Below are 17,124 nucleotides of genomic sequence, written 5' to 3'. Positions count from 1 at the left end.
CTATCTTCACAACAACTTTGGGATATAAAGTTAAGTAGACAGAGTGATGCCTAAGTACACCCAGTTAGCTACATGATGAGCAGAGATTTCAGCTTTAGTCTTTAACCACAATAGACCTACTCTCTAATTAACTAAATAGCCAGTATGTAACACATTTTGTGCAGGAAATAACATACCATCTACACTTAGCCCACATGGTTTAGTAAACAGAAGTGCCTGGTCAGTATTCAGGCTCTGGGGGCTTTTGAATCTGGGACTTGAGAAATGTTGGGCAAGGATACAGCCTGTGAACCACCAACTAGCCCTGAATCACAGTAGCTTCTACTCCTTCAGACTCCACAGGGGCAGCAACGGCTAGCTGCTGGAAAACTGAACAGCTGTGAGAACACGAGGCAGCCTTTGCTAGGCAGAGAACAACCACCTGCCACTTACATCATAGGGTTAATGCAGTGCAACTGCATTCGTAGCAATGGATGGACAGCCTTGGCTCAGTCCAAGACCAGCACAGCCCAGGAGGGACCAAGGCTCCACACTGGACCAAATGCTTGCTAAGCAGAAGGCCTCGGGTAGGAAGCATTGAGAAAGACCTCCAGACCTTGAAGAGGCGCTGATGGCCAGAAGAGGAACACTGAGTTATACGGATTCCCTGTATAATGGAGCTTCATACACTCAAGATCACCTATATTCCTGTCTACCTTACCTCACTGTCAGAATGCTTTACGATCTGCAGTTCAAAGAACTCATCTTCATCTTCAGCAACCAGAGTGGCATCCCAGCCACCAGCTTCGGGCTCATCAAGGTTATCCTGAGAGCTGAAGTCATCCGCTAAAGGCAAAATAGAGATTGGGATCCTGTAAAAGGCAGCTTCAGCAGTGCAGTGAACATGCAAGACCCAGGCTAAGTGTCTGCCAAACCATGACTGTGCGCCATAGACAGAGAAAAATGGAACTTGAATCACGACCAGTTCTCAATCACCTTCTTCACAGAGACACGTGTGTGCACCCATTTCACAGCGGAGTACTAATTTAGCAGAGCAATGTGACGGCTGGTTCATACGGTGCATTTTCTTTTACACCTTGAAAGAGCTATTAAGGCTAGAAGGGGTAGGGGGAGAAGACAGTCACTAGCTATTCCAGGGCATTGCTAGTAAGACTGCATACACAATGCTTTCTTCTAGTGCCAAAAAGCCTTAAACTTTGAAGGCTAGAAAGAGAGGACAATAATCCAACTGCCCTAGCTGGGGAGGGACATCCAATTTATTATTTGCAGTATTGCTTTTAACCCATCACTTGCAGTTCATCTTAATTCTTTCTTAATTCCTTCTGCTGTATTTGTTTGAATTTCTTAGCATTACTTCTTATCTCTTTGCTTGTGCAGCAACTTACCATTTAAATCAAGGAAAATGACTGGAATGTGCGTCTCCATACCAGGCACAGGTGTCCTAAAAGGAAATAAGAGACGCAGGCAAGGATGGCATATCAATCGAGGTGGATTTAACTCCAGACACGTCCCTTATGATACAAGACTGCTGTATATTACATTCTGTACCCATGCAATTGTAGGTCAAGGCAATGATAACCTTGGTAAACGTGGCTTTAACATAATTTACTCTTGTAAACGCAGAGGACAAAAAAACTGTCAGTATTTTTAAAGGGGGTGCTCAACTCAAGAGTGCATTTTGGTACTCTGGAGAATTGACTTCTGAAATGTTAATTTTACCTATCTATGCCTACATATACTGTATGCTTAAATGAAAATCTACCCTCCCCGTTTGTGTTCATAATGCAAGTTATGGGTTGCAAGTTTTAGATGCAGATGATTTGGAAAAGCATGCCAAAAGGTGGCAAAGGTATCAAAAGTAGCTCGGCTACAGCTAATGACAATCTGGGGCATCTTTCCATCACTTCTTAGAGTGGTCAGAGACCATCGCATGTATTACCACTGTAAGTTTACAACTGTGTAAGGTCAGGATTATTATTCCCATACTGCAGATGGGAAAGCTGAGACGAAGAGCTGGGCTCAACTAATAGCAAAAGACAGATTCAAATCAAAGACTTCCTTGCTTTGCAGCTCAGTCTCTTCGCTACTATACTACAAATTTCAAAGTTTATTTGCTTCATTTGCACCCCTGCTTTCTCTTCAATGAGGACTCCTCTCTTCCATCTTAACCTTACAACAACAACCCTGTGAGGGAGATTAGGCTGAAGGCGTGCAACTGGCCCAACGTCACCCAGCAAACTTTCAGGGCAGAGCAAGGAACTGAACTTGGGTCGCCCAGACCCTAGTCCAATACACTAACCACTACGGCACACTGGCTCTCATAAGCTATGTAGAAAAGGTGATGAGGAACAAGAAGAAAGAGAGGAATCAGTATCTGGGCACAACAGCAGCCTGAAGACTCCAGGAGCAGCCTCCTCCTTCCCCAGCCCTTTGGGGTTGATTTAGCAATGGTCCCAGAATTTCCTGTCTCTTTTTTGCCTCTTCCTCTCCTAAGATCTCAAATTTTGTGAAGTCACAACAAGCTGCAACGTCAGTAAGTCGCTGGATCAGCAACTGGCAAGAGCCCACGTGCAGTGGAAGAAAAACCATTTATCTGAAGGCCACTTCACAGGTCACAGCTTTAACTTGGTGAAACCCTAAGCAGTCTAAGCCCACTGAAACGATCCTTATTTATTTACCATACTTTACTGTAAATAGAACTCTATATGGTACAACAAGAACAAAGAAAGCCTACAATCACCCACCCATCCTGGTCTCTAGCTTGACACTTGAGTCTCTCCTCAGTTTTATGCGCTAGAACTCATCATCATCATCATGTAAACACAATATAATCAATAACTAGGACATTCACTGAGCAAAATACAGTATGATCAACGGTAAGGACATTCTATGACAAACAGATACAATAGGATAGGGTCGCAGTAAATTTGAAAACAAGCAGAAAGCTGAACATGGAGATGAAACCTTTCTGAAACAAAGCATAATTAATTTGCACAACATCTTTAGCAATGTAAAACTGTCCAGTAGGAGCATATTCACATCAGCAGACATTACCCAATAGTCCCTCTCCCTTACCAAGGCATCGCTCTGAGATATTTCTTATGACACAGCCCTATAATCTGAATAGACAGCCCTCCTGAATAATTGTTTTGCATAGTTTGCAAAAGTCAGGAGAGTGGGAACTGCTAGAAAAGCAAGTTAAGGCAGCTGCAAAAAATATTTTCTACAAACTCAGTCTAGCCTTTAAGATAGCTCCCTACCCTGACATGGCTAATCTGGCCACCTGGATCCATGCCATAGTTTGAGACTTGACTACTGTAATACACTCTACATAGGTCTCCTTCTAAGAGACTCCACTGGTTGCAGAAAATTGCAGCTCAGTTATTATTGGGAACTAGGAGAAGCACGAAAACGTCTCCCATTCTACAGTCATTTCATTGGATACCTATCACTTACCAGGCTCAATTCAAGGTATTGGCTATCACATACATAGCTCTTAACAGCTTTGGTCCATCATATCTATGGGACTGCCCCTCTCCCAATGTTCCATCACAGCAGCTTCACTCATCTGAGCAAGGACTTCTGCAGATACCACCCTGTAGTTGGGCAAAATCAACAGCTGTCTGTACATGTGCATTCTCTGTGGTGGCCCCCACCTTATGGATCAGCCTACCTGAAGAGGTCAGGAAAGCTCCCACTCTTCTGGCTTTCTGAAAACTATGCAAAACTGAATTATTCAAGAGGGCTTTTACTCAAGTAGGAATGAATGGTTTCAAAGAGATGCAGGATTTTCATCCAGTGGCACCTTAGAGATCAACAAGATTTTCAGAGTGCAAGCTTTTGAGAGTCAGAGCTCCCCTTCTTCAGACTCTTCTTCTGAAGAAGGAAGCTTTGACTCTTAAAAGCTTACACTCTGAAAATCTTTTTGGTCTCTAAGGTGCCACTGGATGAAAATCCTGCTGTTCTACTGCAGACCAACATGGCTACCCACCTAACTATCCTCAAAGAGATGCCTTAGTAAAAGGATAAGGACTATAGACTTTACTACTAGGTACCATCTGTTGCTGTAAATATAATCCTAGTTGCTTAATATGTCAGGTTTAGAATTGCTTATGCTGTTCCAGCATTTCTTCAACTTTGTACTAGATTTCTGCTGATTTTAAATCCTTGCGAATTTGCATTTATATATCCTATTACATTGTTTATTGAAAGGTCTTTGAAATTAACTGGAAAGACTCATACTGTGTAATCCACCTTGTGTCTCAATGAGAAACTGGAACATAAACCTCTGCTACACCTCTGAAGATGCCAGCCACAGCTGCTGGCGAAACGTCAGGAACTACAATGCCAAGACCACGGCAATACAGCCCGGAAAACCCCCAACAACCAACATAAATAATGTTTGAAAAAAAAGAAATCCTTATTACAGCCCTAAATGGAATGCCATTCTGCTTCTCTTTGTATTTTGAATGAGGGTGGTGGGTGGTGGGTGGTGGTCCTGTTCAGGTTGAGAGAGAGCAGCTTGCTGAAGGGACATCTAATAAGTGCAGTGCTGGTGTGGGTCTTGAACCCAGGCTCACAGGTCATTCTCCTAATGGGAACGCTCTGCCATCTCTCGTATGTAAATACTCGTTTTCTGGCTTGTTGGTAACTGTCAGTCCTGTAACCCGATGATCTCAGGCTGGGTTTATTTTTATTATCAACATTCCAAATGAAAGATTACACAGCATATTTGCTGACTCAAGAGAACTTGGGGGATGAAACCCAGAAAACTAAAATGCAATGTTCCCATAGATACAGTTTCACTAGTACAGAGCAGCCTTTTAAGTGAATGAACCGGGCAATTAACATTAACATTTTTCTTTTAAATCAGCTAAAGTGCAGCAGCAATAAATATTGATTCAGTTTCTACAGAAGATCATAATTAAGCTTTGGTTAATAATTCTGTTGCTTTAAGTAAAGAGCATTTCAGTGCTTTCGTTATATTGAGCTCAAGGAAATGATTCAAACATATTCAGCCCCCACCCCCCAATTTTTTTCCACTTCCCACCCCCAAAGCACTCTCTTTGATAATATTTGAGACCTTTGGTTGAGTACTGTAGCCTCAGAAAGGGGGAAAATAGTTACCCCATTCATTCAGCTTCTGCTATCACTTCTCTAATGGAGCAGGACATTGTTGGGTCTTGCGGGGGGAACAGTCTCTTTCAACAGCCCCCTCCCACGATACTCGCTTTGCTAAGACCACTGCTGAGGTTCTCACCCACCATATTATTCCTTTACTCTTTAAAGGACGTAACATGTCAGGCAGGAGCAATGTAGCCTGACCCAGTACCCTGCAAGCCTATCAGATAGCCACAGGCAGCTTAGTTGTGAACGTAGAAGACTCACATGCCCACCCTCCGGGCCCAACATCACATCTGCACAGCTGTTGCCAGCAGGTGAACACCAGCTTTCGCCTGCTTCTAGAATGGCAGCCAAAATGTTGCTATCAAGAAGGTCACGTCATTGGGCCACTCCTATTCCCTGAACCACTGCTCTAAACAAGTCACAAAGGTTATCGTTGAACTGCAGGTCATGGCTGCTTCTGATTATATTGTATTCACTTACAGTATGTAATCCACCTTAGATCTAAGTTAAAAAGACAGACTGTAAACCAACAACAACAACAATTTAGAGGGCCTACCACTCCGCAGGTGCTCCAGGGATTCCACTGCCAGCAGAAGGCACCATCACAGCGTTCCTTTCTTCCGTCAGAGTCAGCCTCATCTCTAGCAGCTGAGCCTCTCGGTCTGTGTCGTCTTCTGTTTTGTCTGGAAGAGGGTGACAGTTGGGCAGAGTTTGAACTTTCAGTGGAGTTTCCACAACAGTGGGCAGCCTTGCTTTGTGGGAGGAGAGCCACAGCTTAGAAGCACCAAAGACAAATGCCTGATCAAACCTGCACTTAAAAAACATCTCGGGGAAGAGATTCCAGAGCCTTGTTGGGAAGCCCCTTCTACTGTACTACCAAGAAGGTTAGAAAGTCTTCCCTGGGATGTCAAGTTTAACCATGGCTCCCAAGAGACAAATCCTGGGAACTGTAGTTCTGTGGAGAACAGCAGAGATCAGAGAAATGTCAGCGCTCAGCACAAAGTTACAATTTGATGCACTCCAACAACAACAACAACATTCGATTTATATACTGCCCTTCAGGACAACTTAATGCCCACTCAGAGCGGTTTACAAAGTATGTCATTATTATCCCCACAACAAAACACCCTATGAGGTGGGTAGGGCTGAGAGAGCTCCAGAGAGCTATGACTAGCCCAAGGTCACCCAGCTGGCTTCAAGTGGAGGAGTGGGGAATCAAACCCGGCTCTCCAGATTAGAGTCCCGCACTCTTAACCACTACACCAAACTGGCTCTCATGCAGCTTTGCAGCTTTGGATCAGTCAGTCTCTGCCAGCACTTTTGTCTCTAGGTGGCCAGCCTCTTGCCTCTAGGAAAGCTCACACGGAGAGACCGTCCCCTGGCACTGGCCCTCAACATCCAGTTTCAGAAGTGTATCACTTCTATACATGAAGACTTTGTCCAGTGATTGGGGCCAATAGCCATAGACAGCCCTATCCTCAGTGAATTTGTAACCAATACCCACTACTGTGTGGGTGTTACGTGTTGTCAAGTTGCTTCTGACTTACGGCAACCCTATTAACTAACAACCTCCAAAACACCAAATACCTGCTGCTGCTGCTGCTGTTTTCAGAGGATCAAAATGTCTTTTCCCCTCCCTTTTGCAATTCTTAACCTCATTTGGTTAGACCACTTTCTGTCTCCAAGGAAATCTGTGCGCATCTAACTGTCTGCTGAGTAGCCTCTGCACATTGCTGAGGATTCTGGGAATGAAGGAGTGTAGTAGGAAGAAAACTCGGTTCACATATCTGAAGAAGTGAGCCGTGACTCACAAAACTCATACCCTACCACGAATTTTGTTAGTCTTATAGGTGCTACTGGACTCTTGCTCTTTTCTATTGGTTCACATAGAATGCTTCCCTGGCCTGGCTGGCATCATCATCATTCTGCATTAACTGAGTTTCTGCCCCACAAGAACACATCCAACATTCTCCTGTGGCTGTATGTTGCTGGGAAAGATCAGTACTGGTGGGCCAGCTGTTGGCAGAGGAATTTTGTCCACAACTTCTCATTGTGGTACCTCCAAGAAGCTTCTAAGAAACCCTAGGGCTCTCCAGAGAATGGTTTGAAAACTTCCAATCCGGGCTGAACTTAACCAATAAATAAGAGCAAGAGTCCAGTAGCACCTATAAGATACATTCTGGCTGTATCTGAAGAAGTGAGCTGTAACTCACAAAAGCTCATATCCTACCACAAATTTTGCTAGCTTTACAGGTGCTACTGGACTCTTGCTTTTTTCTAGTGCTACAGACAGACTAACATGGCTACCCATCTTGATCCGTAACCAATAAATGTAACCTGATACATTTTGCAACTAAATCTCCTTAGCATCCTAGTAGCTTTCATCTGGACTCATCTGGTAGCAGCTCAACAACTTGGGTGGCTAGCATAGAACACGCCCCCCCCCCCCCCAGAGCTACTTTAGACTCTGACAATGTTTATAGCCTACCAGGTTTCCCGACCAGTTTCTGCAGCTGTTGATCCAAGTATTCCTGACGTTTTGTAAGCGCATTCAGCCACTTCCGACGCAGCCTCTCCAGGTCTCTATCCTGTAAAGAATTCAGATACATTTCTGGTAAGTAGTGGTTTCCATTTAAAGATGGAAATGAGGGTTTCCAAGCTTGAGTACACAAGGAGATCCCAAAGCTCAGATGTCAAATAATGAAGCAGCAACTGATAAGCAATGAATTATGACACATATGATGCCGTGTGTAAGACAATTTTGTCTTAATTAAGATGTGGCAATCATACGCAACAGGTTGCTTGCATCTTATAACAAGGAGCCTAAATTTTAACTGTCTTCTATATAAGCTAGGAATACTTATTCTGGGCACAGTTATGGTACGGCTCATGTATTTTAAAGGTTCTTTCACTGGAGATGTCTGGCATTAAACTAGGGAGCTTCTATATGGATTGCATGTGCTCTACCACAGACCATGTGTTGATTCTCTAGTACAGGAATATTAGGAGCAAGAAATCGACAAATAAATTTGAAGAGAGAGAACAGTGGCATTATATTTACCTGGTAACTGTCCATATCGTCGTCTTCCTCCTAGGCAAAAATCATGCAAACTCAAATAAATCAGCAGTAGTAGTTGCAGCTAAGCTTAGACTAAGAATGGTCACTTTTTCTATAGGAAAAGACAGGCAATTAATATGCCAAGACATAAACACACTGCAGTGGATTACTGGCAACTTATATTTCTTCTTGCACTAGATCAAAGCTACAGCAGACATGCCTGATCACTGCCTTGGTCTAACCCAGCAGTTTGACAACGGGCATGTATCAGGTGGCACAGTAAGAATATAAGACCCCCCTCCCCCCTTCTGGATCAAACCAGTGGTCCATCTAGTCCAGCATCCTTTTAAAAGGGTATTCAATTTAGGCATTTATATCCCCACTCTTCTCCCAGTGGGGACAGAAAACAGCTTACAACTTCATTCTCCCATCCTATGTTTAATTCTAACAACCACCCTATGAAGGAGGTTAGACTGTGAAAGAATGACTGGCCCAAGGCCAGCCACTGAGCTTCAGACCTTAGTCTCCCACATCTTAGTCCAACACTGCACCTCCTGTTTCCGCACAGTGGCCAAACAGTTTGCCCAACAAACGGAGCAACTGTTTTCAGAAGTAAATCCCACTTGTTGAAACAAATGATCCGCAGACACAAAGATCACAAAATGTTTCCTCCTCTCCCTGCCCTGCAGCAGTGCTTTCAAACCCCCGGAAAGTTTATTCCCAGGATCTGCATGGACTAACAGCCACGAGGATCAGGAAGGGGGCAAAATCGCCCTTGTCTTCCTCTTTGGTCATGGAAGAGACTGAAAAGGTGATTTTGCCTCCCTCTGCTTTCCCCACTGCAAGCTCCCAGTCCAGATGGCTGTTAATCCATGTGAGTCTTGCAACCATCCTAGGGATAAAAACTTTCCAAGACTTGGAAAGGAATGTAGGAAAGTTCTGAGACCATGAGTGCCTTTTCCCATTGATCACTAAATCCAAATCACTGAATGGTGCTTGCTCCCAACTTGTATGCATAGGCTTGCGGGACTAGTCAACTAACCAGTGAGCAGTAATATTAAAATGAGCGAGGCTGCAAATGAAGAGCACATTAGGGGTGTGCACCCCAGAAATATTTGGGTTTCCCACTTTGGGTTGACCTGAAGAAGGAAACAAGAATTCGGGAAAACTCAAGTTCTGAAGCGGCAAGGCCTTGGGTTAGTCATGACTCATGAGAGGAGGGTTAGGAGAGGTTTGGCGCATTTTGCTTGCAAAATGCCACCTCCAGCCACCTAGGACCTCCCCATAGGGAATAATGGAGAGTGGCAGTGGACAGAGGCACCTTCATTTGGGGGGGGGGCATAACATGCCCTCCGAAGTCCAATCTCCCTGAAATTGGGGGGGGGGGTGTCTTTAGAGGACAGGTAAGAGTAGGTCCCCTGAAAATTTGGTGCATTTTGCTTGCAAAATGCCACCCCCAGCCACCTAGAAAGCCCCACTAGCAGCTGAAGCACTGTTTCCTCTTGGTGTTCCTTAGGAACAGCAAGAAAAAGACTGCTTCCACGCTACCTGAAGCTTAACGATGCATTCCAAAGCGCTTTAGTGAGCTTTGCTTCGGCATTCCTGAATCACTTCAGCAATGCTGAGGCTGATTCAGGAATGCCAAAACATACCGAATCGGGCCCAATCCAGGTTTTAAAACCCAGATCCGGAACCCGAAGCACACATCCCTAGAGCATTTCATTTGGGGGAGGCGAATCTGGCTCAGGTATGCTACTGTAATTCAAAATGAAAAAGAGCATTAACATGGCCTTTATTTTTAAAGAATGGGAAGTTATTTTCTTACTGACTATAAATTCTTCCTTCTTATAATATTCCCTGTCCACAATCCCACATATCGAGCTTTATTTAATATACACTTTTATTTAATAACATCAATTAATCAAAAGAAAGATGACTTATCAAAGGACTAATCAGACAACTGAAAGATCAAGATGGATAGCTGTGTTCGTTTGTCTGTAGCAGTGGAAAAGAGTAAGAGTCCAGTAGCACCTATAAGACTAACAAGATTAGTGTAGGATATGAGCTTTCGTGAGCCACAGCTCACTTCTTCAGAAGTGAGCCACAGCTCATGAAAGCTCATGCCAACTCTACCACTAATTTTGTTAGTCTTATAGGTGCTACTGGACTCTTAATCTTTTCCACTGCTCCAAACAACTGAAAGTTCTTCCTTTCACTGTCCAGCAGACACAGAAATGATCCATCAGCTATTTGATTCCATCACAATGTCCCGGACATAGATGACAAAAATGGTTACTGTGCTATGTTTATTACTTTTTAGATGTTGATCCCATCATTCTACTAAGGAGCTCAGGGTTTTGTTCACAATTCACCCCATCTTAACCTGGCCCAAATTCACCCAGGGAGTTTCACAGGAAATCACATCTGAACCTGGGTCTATTTTGGCCAAATCCAGCACCCTGGCTTGCTCAAATGGCACCACCATGTTCTAAGCACCCTGGGCAAGCACCACAGACACAAGCCCATCTTTGAACCATTTGAAATTGTTATTTGTGATGCTCGTATCAAGAAAATGACTCTGCCTATCTCCCTGGGTCCCTACAATACTTTTTTCAAGGCAGCTATACATTTTACAGCAAAGTACAAAAGGCCCTATGGAGTATACAGTAACCCAAAAGAACACAAATATATATTTTTTAAAGTGCAAAGTACATTTTACATTTTATAGCAGCTTTTTTGTGGCTCTAATAATTACTTGATAAGCCAGGACTTCTTTTACCTGAAAATTCTCATGACTTTTTGGTGACTTGATGTTTCTTATCTGAACGCAACCCACTCCGACGGATAGTACTGATTCTTCCATGAGAGGCAACGTTCCAGATTCCTGCACAGATTTCACTTCCACTTGAATTCGGCGTGACTGTCCCTGCAAGGAACAGAAGGTGAAAAACTTAAATCAGTGGCGGACAGATGGGGACGAGGGAGACCTCTGCTGGCAAAAGCTTTATGGACAGCATCGCAAATAAAGCATCTTCACCGTAGTCTCTATTCATTTAAGCCTATAGCCTTTTCCCTCCAAAAGACCTCTGCAGTTAACTCATCCGCAAAGATGCATCGAAAGTATACTTGGCAAAACCAGGATCAAATTAAATGGCTGAAACGTATGAAAACCTCTCTTCTTCTTACTGGCTGAACCAAAGATGTGAAAATAGAAAGATCATATGAAAGTTGTAACTTAAATCCTATTGCGTTGTGTACTGGATGCCCCATCCAATGCATTGCATTGATTTGTTCTGTGCAATCTGCCTTGAATCCCTGTGAGATAGGTGGACTATAAATAATGTAAATAAATAAATAAAAGACTGAGTTCAATTAGATGTTTCTAGTCAATGGCCCAGACACTGAACTTCAAGGGAAGAGCCAGGGCTCATTTCGAGGGGGAACGCGCAGGAACGCAGTTCCAGCAGTTCCCCAAAGAGGTCACATGTCAGGTGGTCCCGCCCACCTGACTCTTGGCCATTTTGGGCCCATTTCAGCCTGGATTGGGGCCGAAACGGCCCGGATTGTGCCTCTGACAGGTGGTGGATCACTCTCCCACTCAGCAGCGGCCCGATTCTGACCATTTTGGGCCCCTTTTCGGCCATTTTCAGCCCCTTTTTGCCATTTGGGCCTGATTTTGGCCCTGAATGGCCAGGATTGGGTCCAAAACAGCTAGGATAGGTGATGTCAGGGGGTGTGGCATATGCATATCAGTTATGCTAATGATACACCTCCAGTGATGTTAAGGGGCGTGGCACATGCTGATGAGTTATGCTAATGAGTTCCTCCAGCTCTTTTTCTATGAAATTACCCCTGGGAAGAGCTAACCATAGCTTCCATACTGGCTCCCTGTGCGTTTGGAAGTCCTATTTTAAGATGCTGAAATTTTCCTTTGAAGGCCTAAGAAGACTAGGGTCCAGGTTCTCTCTTCTCATGGAAGCTTCTATGAACATAAGGGTGGAGTCCTACTTAGTACCTTACCACCAGCTAGCATCACACTAGTCCTCTTGCTTCAGGCAATAAGATTCAGAGAAATATAAAATACACACTTATTCTGGTGCTACTTGATCATGAGAACTTATTACCACATGGATCTTGTTTAGACCTGTCTGCAACAACCCTTGAATTCCAAACACATGATGACTGTGCACCTTATGATCACCGGCTGAATATTGATGGAATTATCAGGTCTAGTTCTGACTAGACATGGGCACGAACAGCAATATGAATGAAAAAAAGCCACAAACAGGGACTGAACTGTGTATCAACTCCTTCTGGCTTTCCTTCTGGCTTTAACCCTTCAGCTTCCAGTAGACAGTCCAGTATTTGCCACTCTGAAGAGAAAATGACAGCAAAGGGGGCGGCGCCGGCTCTCCCGGTGCGAGAGGGACGGAGAAAAGTCTCTGCCGGCTCTGCCCGCTATCAGAGGGACGAGGGGAGTCCCCTCGTCCCTCTGACACTGGGGAGAACGAAGCCCTGCAGCACCGTCTCTGCCCGCTGTCAGGGCTGAGGAAAGTCCCTCTGGCTTAAGCCTGCAGCCCCCCCGCTGCCTAGTTCGGCCGCCTGTGTTGGGGCTGAGAAGATCCTCAGCCCCAACACCGATGGGCAAACGGAAGGAGGAGGCGGGGGAGGCTGCACCTCACCCCGCTGGGTGCTCCGTTCGCCTGCCAATGTCGGGGCCGAGGAACTCCTCGGCCCCGAAACCGGCGGCTGAACTAGGCGGCGGGGAGGCTGCAGGCTTAAGCCTGCACCTCCCCGCCGGGTGCTCCGCAGCCAAGTAAAGGTACGTGGGGGGGGGGGGGCGGCGCTGGGTGTTGTGGGTCTTTTAAAGGGCCCTGCGGCTTGCAAGTGGCAGAACAGGGTCCTTTAAACTATCAGCTGGCAGGCGGCAGGGGGGAATCCCCCCCGCCGCCTGATAGGGAGGGGGCTAAGTGGGGGGGTTGGGAGGGGGGTTGCTGGAAAACTGAACCCCTTGAATCACTTTGGAATGCTCCGAATCTTTATGGAGCATTCCGAAGCGATTCAAATACCCGAATCTGAAGCGGCTTGCCGCTTCGGGTTTTGGGTATTTCTGAATGCTTTTCCTGCTTCAGGTAAACCCAAAGCAGGAAATCCGAATATTTCCACCGTGCATACCCCTAGAGCACAGTCCCCTCGTCCCTCGGACAGCGGGCAGAACGAAGCCCTGTAGTAGCGGCTCTGCCCGCTGTCAGAGGGACAAGGGGAGTCCCCATGCCCCTCTGACAAGCGCCACCGAACATGTTTGTTAAGGGGACATGTTCACTTCTGTTCGTTGTTCGTTGATGGCAACGTATAACGAACAGGGCGTTCGGGTTTTTTTCCCATTTGTGCCCATGTCTAGTTCTGACTGAAGTGGTAAACCATGTTAAGCTGCAGGCAGAGGCCCGCAATATTTCTTCATACAAAGCAATTAACTGCATACAGAAAATGAATATATATGGGGAAAAGCTACAACAGGATTTTTCTGTTTGACATACTAGTTTTCTGTATGCTGGAATTTCTTTTTATACAGGAATGAATTAAATTGTGAACTGATCCAGACACAGAATCATAGTGTTGGAATGGACCTCCAGGGTAATCGAGTCCACCCCCCTGCTCAATACAGGAAATTCACAACTACCTCCCCCCAACCTCCAATGACACCAGCTGCATGCCCAGAAGATGGCAAAAAACCTTCAGGATCTTTGGCCAAACTGGCCTGGAGAAAATTGCTTCCTGACTCCAAAGGGGTGATAGGCATTACCCTGGGCGTGTAAGAAAGGGCCACAAGAACTAAGCACTGATGTAACCCTTCCTGCCCTTCCTCTCATGATCTGCCTGGGTTCACAGAATCAGCATTGCTGTCTGATGGCCATCTAGCCTCTGCTTAAAATCCTCCAAAGAAGGAGAGCCTACCACCTCCTGACACAGGTTTACTGCCTCAGTAAGAACCCAAGTCCACTGAATAACTTGCGGGTTATGCTATAACGGTGCACTGAATAACGGTGCGAGTTGTGCTATAGTGCCGCTAGAGAAGGTTGTTGTACTGTTACCAGTCTTGGATGCTGTTTTATATTTTATATAAGAAGGTTTTAACTGTGGATATTTATATATTGTATTGTTTTTATGCATGTTAGCCACTCTAATCCTGCCTGGCGGGGAGAGTGGATTACAAATCTAATAAATAACAACAACGAATAACTTGCCAGTATTAAGATGTCTACAGAATGTTCATTTAACCTGTTAAGTGAGTGACAGGTAAAAAGAGAAAATTTAGATAAAAGATTCACAGACTTACCTGCCTGAGCTGAAAGATGCCACCAGTATGCACATCCTTGGCCGGTATCACCTCTACTGGGCAATACTCTCCATTCTCATTAAGCTCCAGAATTTGAACCCACAGCTCCACTTTGCGAGTGACCTCACTCCACCTGGAAAAAAAGTAACATGCCAGATAAACACCTTTGCCTTCTGAACAAGCACTTCATCAGCTGACTAACTTTGTACGCAGAAAGCTCAAAGACCATTAGAGAAGGGGGAGGAAAGCTTCAATCTAACACTGATTCATATGGGAAGACCTTACGGCTACGCTTGGGTTACTGGTAGTTATCAAATTTCACCAACAGATATTTTTAAAAGACCACCAGTTTATAAGTGGAAGTGTGTACTAGCCCCTTGAAAAAAGTCAGTTTGAACGGCAAGAGTAAATACTGAAGTAATGTTTCCTCCTCCCCTTTTAAAGTATTATTACAAATGGTTGGCAAATCAGTGATGGAGGGGAGAAGAGAGCATGGGGCGGCTGACACAGGAATTTCTGGAGGAATGACAGGGAGTGACATCCACTCTCGAATTAATCTTGTCACACTCCACCCTTCCTAACCCTCACATGCAGTTTTTCCCAAGTTTCTAATTCATAGGCAAGCTAGATACCACCTCCTTTACCTGTCTCGAAGACTTCGTGTTTTAGCTTGAATTATGCCCAGATCCCACAGTGCCGGGTTTTTGCGAGGGTCGCACTGCTTGTGCCCATAAACTTCAATGGCTAAAGCACCATCATACAGATACTCCAAAAAATCTTCAGTGACATTTACAGTGAACTCCTAGGGCAGAGATGACACGTCATTCATACCTCCTCCCGCTCCACTCATCCAACTTTCCATAAATTCCAATGCATGTGCCTCGCGCTCGCTCTCTCTCTAACTGCCCTAAGAGGGACAAGCATGTTGATTATGCATTTGGGTGAAATAGGAAATCTGTCCAGGAGCACTTGAGGTCAACTGCCAAGTGCAAGCTTCAGGGCTTTTTTTCTGGGAAAAGAGGTGGTGGAACTCAGTGGGTTGCCCTCCGAGAAAATGGTCACATGGCTGGTGGCCCCACCCCCTGATGTCCAGACAGAGGGGAGTTTAGATTGCCCTCCAAGCCAATCTCAACGCCCCTCTGTCTGGAGATCAGGGGGCGGGGCCACCAGCCATATGACCATTTTCAAGAGGTTCCGGAACTCCGTTCCACTGCATTCCTGCTGAAAAAAAGCCCTGGCAAGCTTTATAAAACAGGTTGTCAGAATGGTCCTGATAACAGCTGAGGAAACTCTTGGCTTGGAATCCCAAACCAATCCTGTCGGTGAAACTAAAAAAAAATCAATGGAGGCAGCATTTCTACGCGATGACTGCTCCTTACTACAATCAAAGCATTTCACATCTCTATGTGGATTCCTACCTCCTGCTACGTTATTTGCATGCAATCATCCCCAAACCCTCTTTTAAAATGCCTTTTATATTTATATGTAATTTAACTAATTTTTAATTGTTTGATTTTGTAAATCACCTGAACGGTTGGTTTTGATCAAGTGGTAGAACATGAGGGCTGTTTTCACACGTTTTTAAAATAGCACAAGACTCACCGAGCGCTGGCAGCTTCACAGCGTGCTTTCTGACATCACCCAGATGCAGGCAGTTATGAGGGTGCCACAAAAATGGCATCATGACAGGGTGACGTCAGAAATCGCGCGATGAAGCCACCAGCATTCAGTGAGTCTTGCGGTATTTTAAAGACGTGTGAAAACAGCCCATGTCACAAGAGTTTTAAAGAAGTCACTTGATTTTTTGAAGCTATCTTTAATGTTGATACGAAAATGCAAGGGGCTACTGTTCAGGTACATCAACAAGAAAACCACATGCATGGCTATGTAACAGAGTTCTCCAGATCTATAGGGCTTCTATAGTTATAAGAGGACACAGAGCATGTGCATCATGCAAAATTTTCTAGCTGAGCATCTTACAAAGCTATATAAAGGCAAGAAGAAAGACCATTCCACACTCAACGGTGTCCTTTTGCACTATATGCTGGTGTTTGCCATGGTGAACACCAAAAAGTCAGAAGGAGAGACATGTGTCTAATAACACACAAGGCAGGTTGAAAATACAGAGGTGGGGAGAATGGTATCCTAAAATGAAGAAGAAGAAAAGGGCTAGGATCTTTCATGTTGACTGGTGTGCTATTTATTGTATGAAATGTGTGATCATCTTGAAAGTCTTATCACAGACTCCAAGAAAATTTTTGCAATGTTATATTGTTCCACAATTTATTAATCCTCGCAAGACTGTATTTGTTAATGAGGTAAACTCCAGATCTGCACTATATACGTACTGTTCCACTATTAGTTCAAATGAGATGCTGTTTTTTTACCGCATCGGTATATGCTTTGATCATGACGTACTGGCCAAGGAGCAGCAGCTACCTGCACTTCCTGGTATGTAAGCACCTGTCTTTAGAGACATGCCTCTCCTCTTCACACTCTACGGTTGTCACTGGATGCTACTAGAGTGCATGCAGCAGACACCTGTGCTGCATAAAGTGAAAATCAGCGCTCACTTGGCTTGTCTATGGCAGTAGACAATAAC

General features: G+C 44.8%; 1 protein-coding gene across 2 annotated transcripts in view; it reads right to left on the bottom strand.

The window, feature by feature from the left end:
- KIF13B (kinesin family member 13B) overlaps positions 1–17,124 on the bottom strand; it is a 156,941-nt gene that overhangs the window by 46,354 nt on the left and 93,463 nt on the right. For both annotated transcript variants that reach the window (XM_054988278.1, XM_054988287.1), the window contains exons 23-30: positions 15,167–15,324; positions 14,523–14,655; positions 10,965–11,111; positions 8,189–8,218; positions 7,616–7,715; positions 5,684–5,810; positions 1,386–1,441; positions 701–825 (exon numbers count right to left, since the gene is read on the bottom strand). In XM_054988278.1, coding sequence (XP_054844253.1) covers positions 701–825; positions 1,386–1,441; positions 5,684–5,810; positions 7,616–7,715; positions 8,189–8,218; positions 10,965–11,111; positions 14,523–14,655; positions 15,167–15,324 — 876 coding nt within the window. The remainder of the gene's footprint in view (positions 1–700; positions 826–1,385; positions 1,442–5,683; positions 5,811–7,615; positions 7,716–8,188; positions 8,219–10,964; positions 11,112–14,522; positions 14,656–15,166; positions 15,325–17,124) is intronic.

This window comes from Eublepharis macularius, chromosome 1 (genome assembly GCF_028583425.1).
Source record: "Eublepharis macularius isolate TG4126 chromosome 1, MPM_Emac_v1.0, whole genome shotgun sequence".
NCBI lineage: Eukaryota > Metazoa > Chordata > Lepidosauria > Squamata > Eublepharidae > Eublepharis > Eublepharis macularius.
Note: the sequence above shows the minus strand (reverse complement) of the source record. Positions and strands in the feature narration are given on the sequence as shown.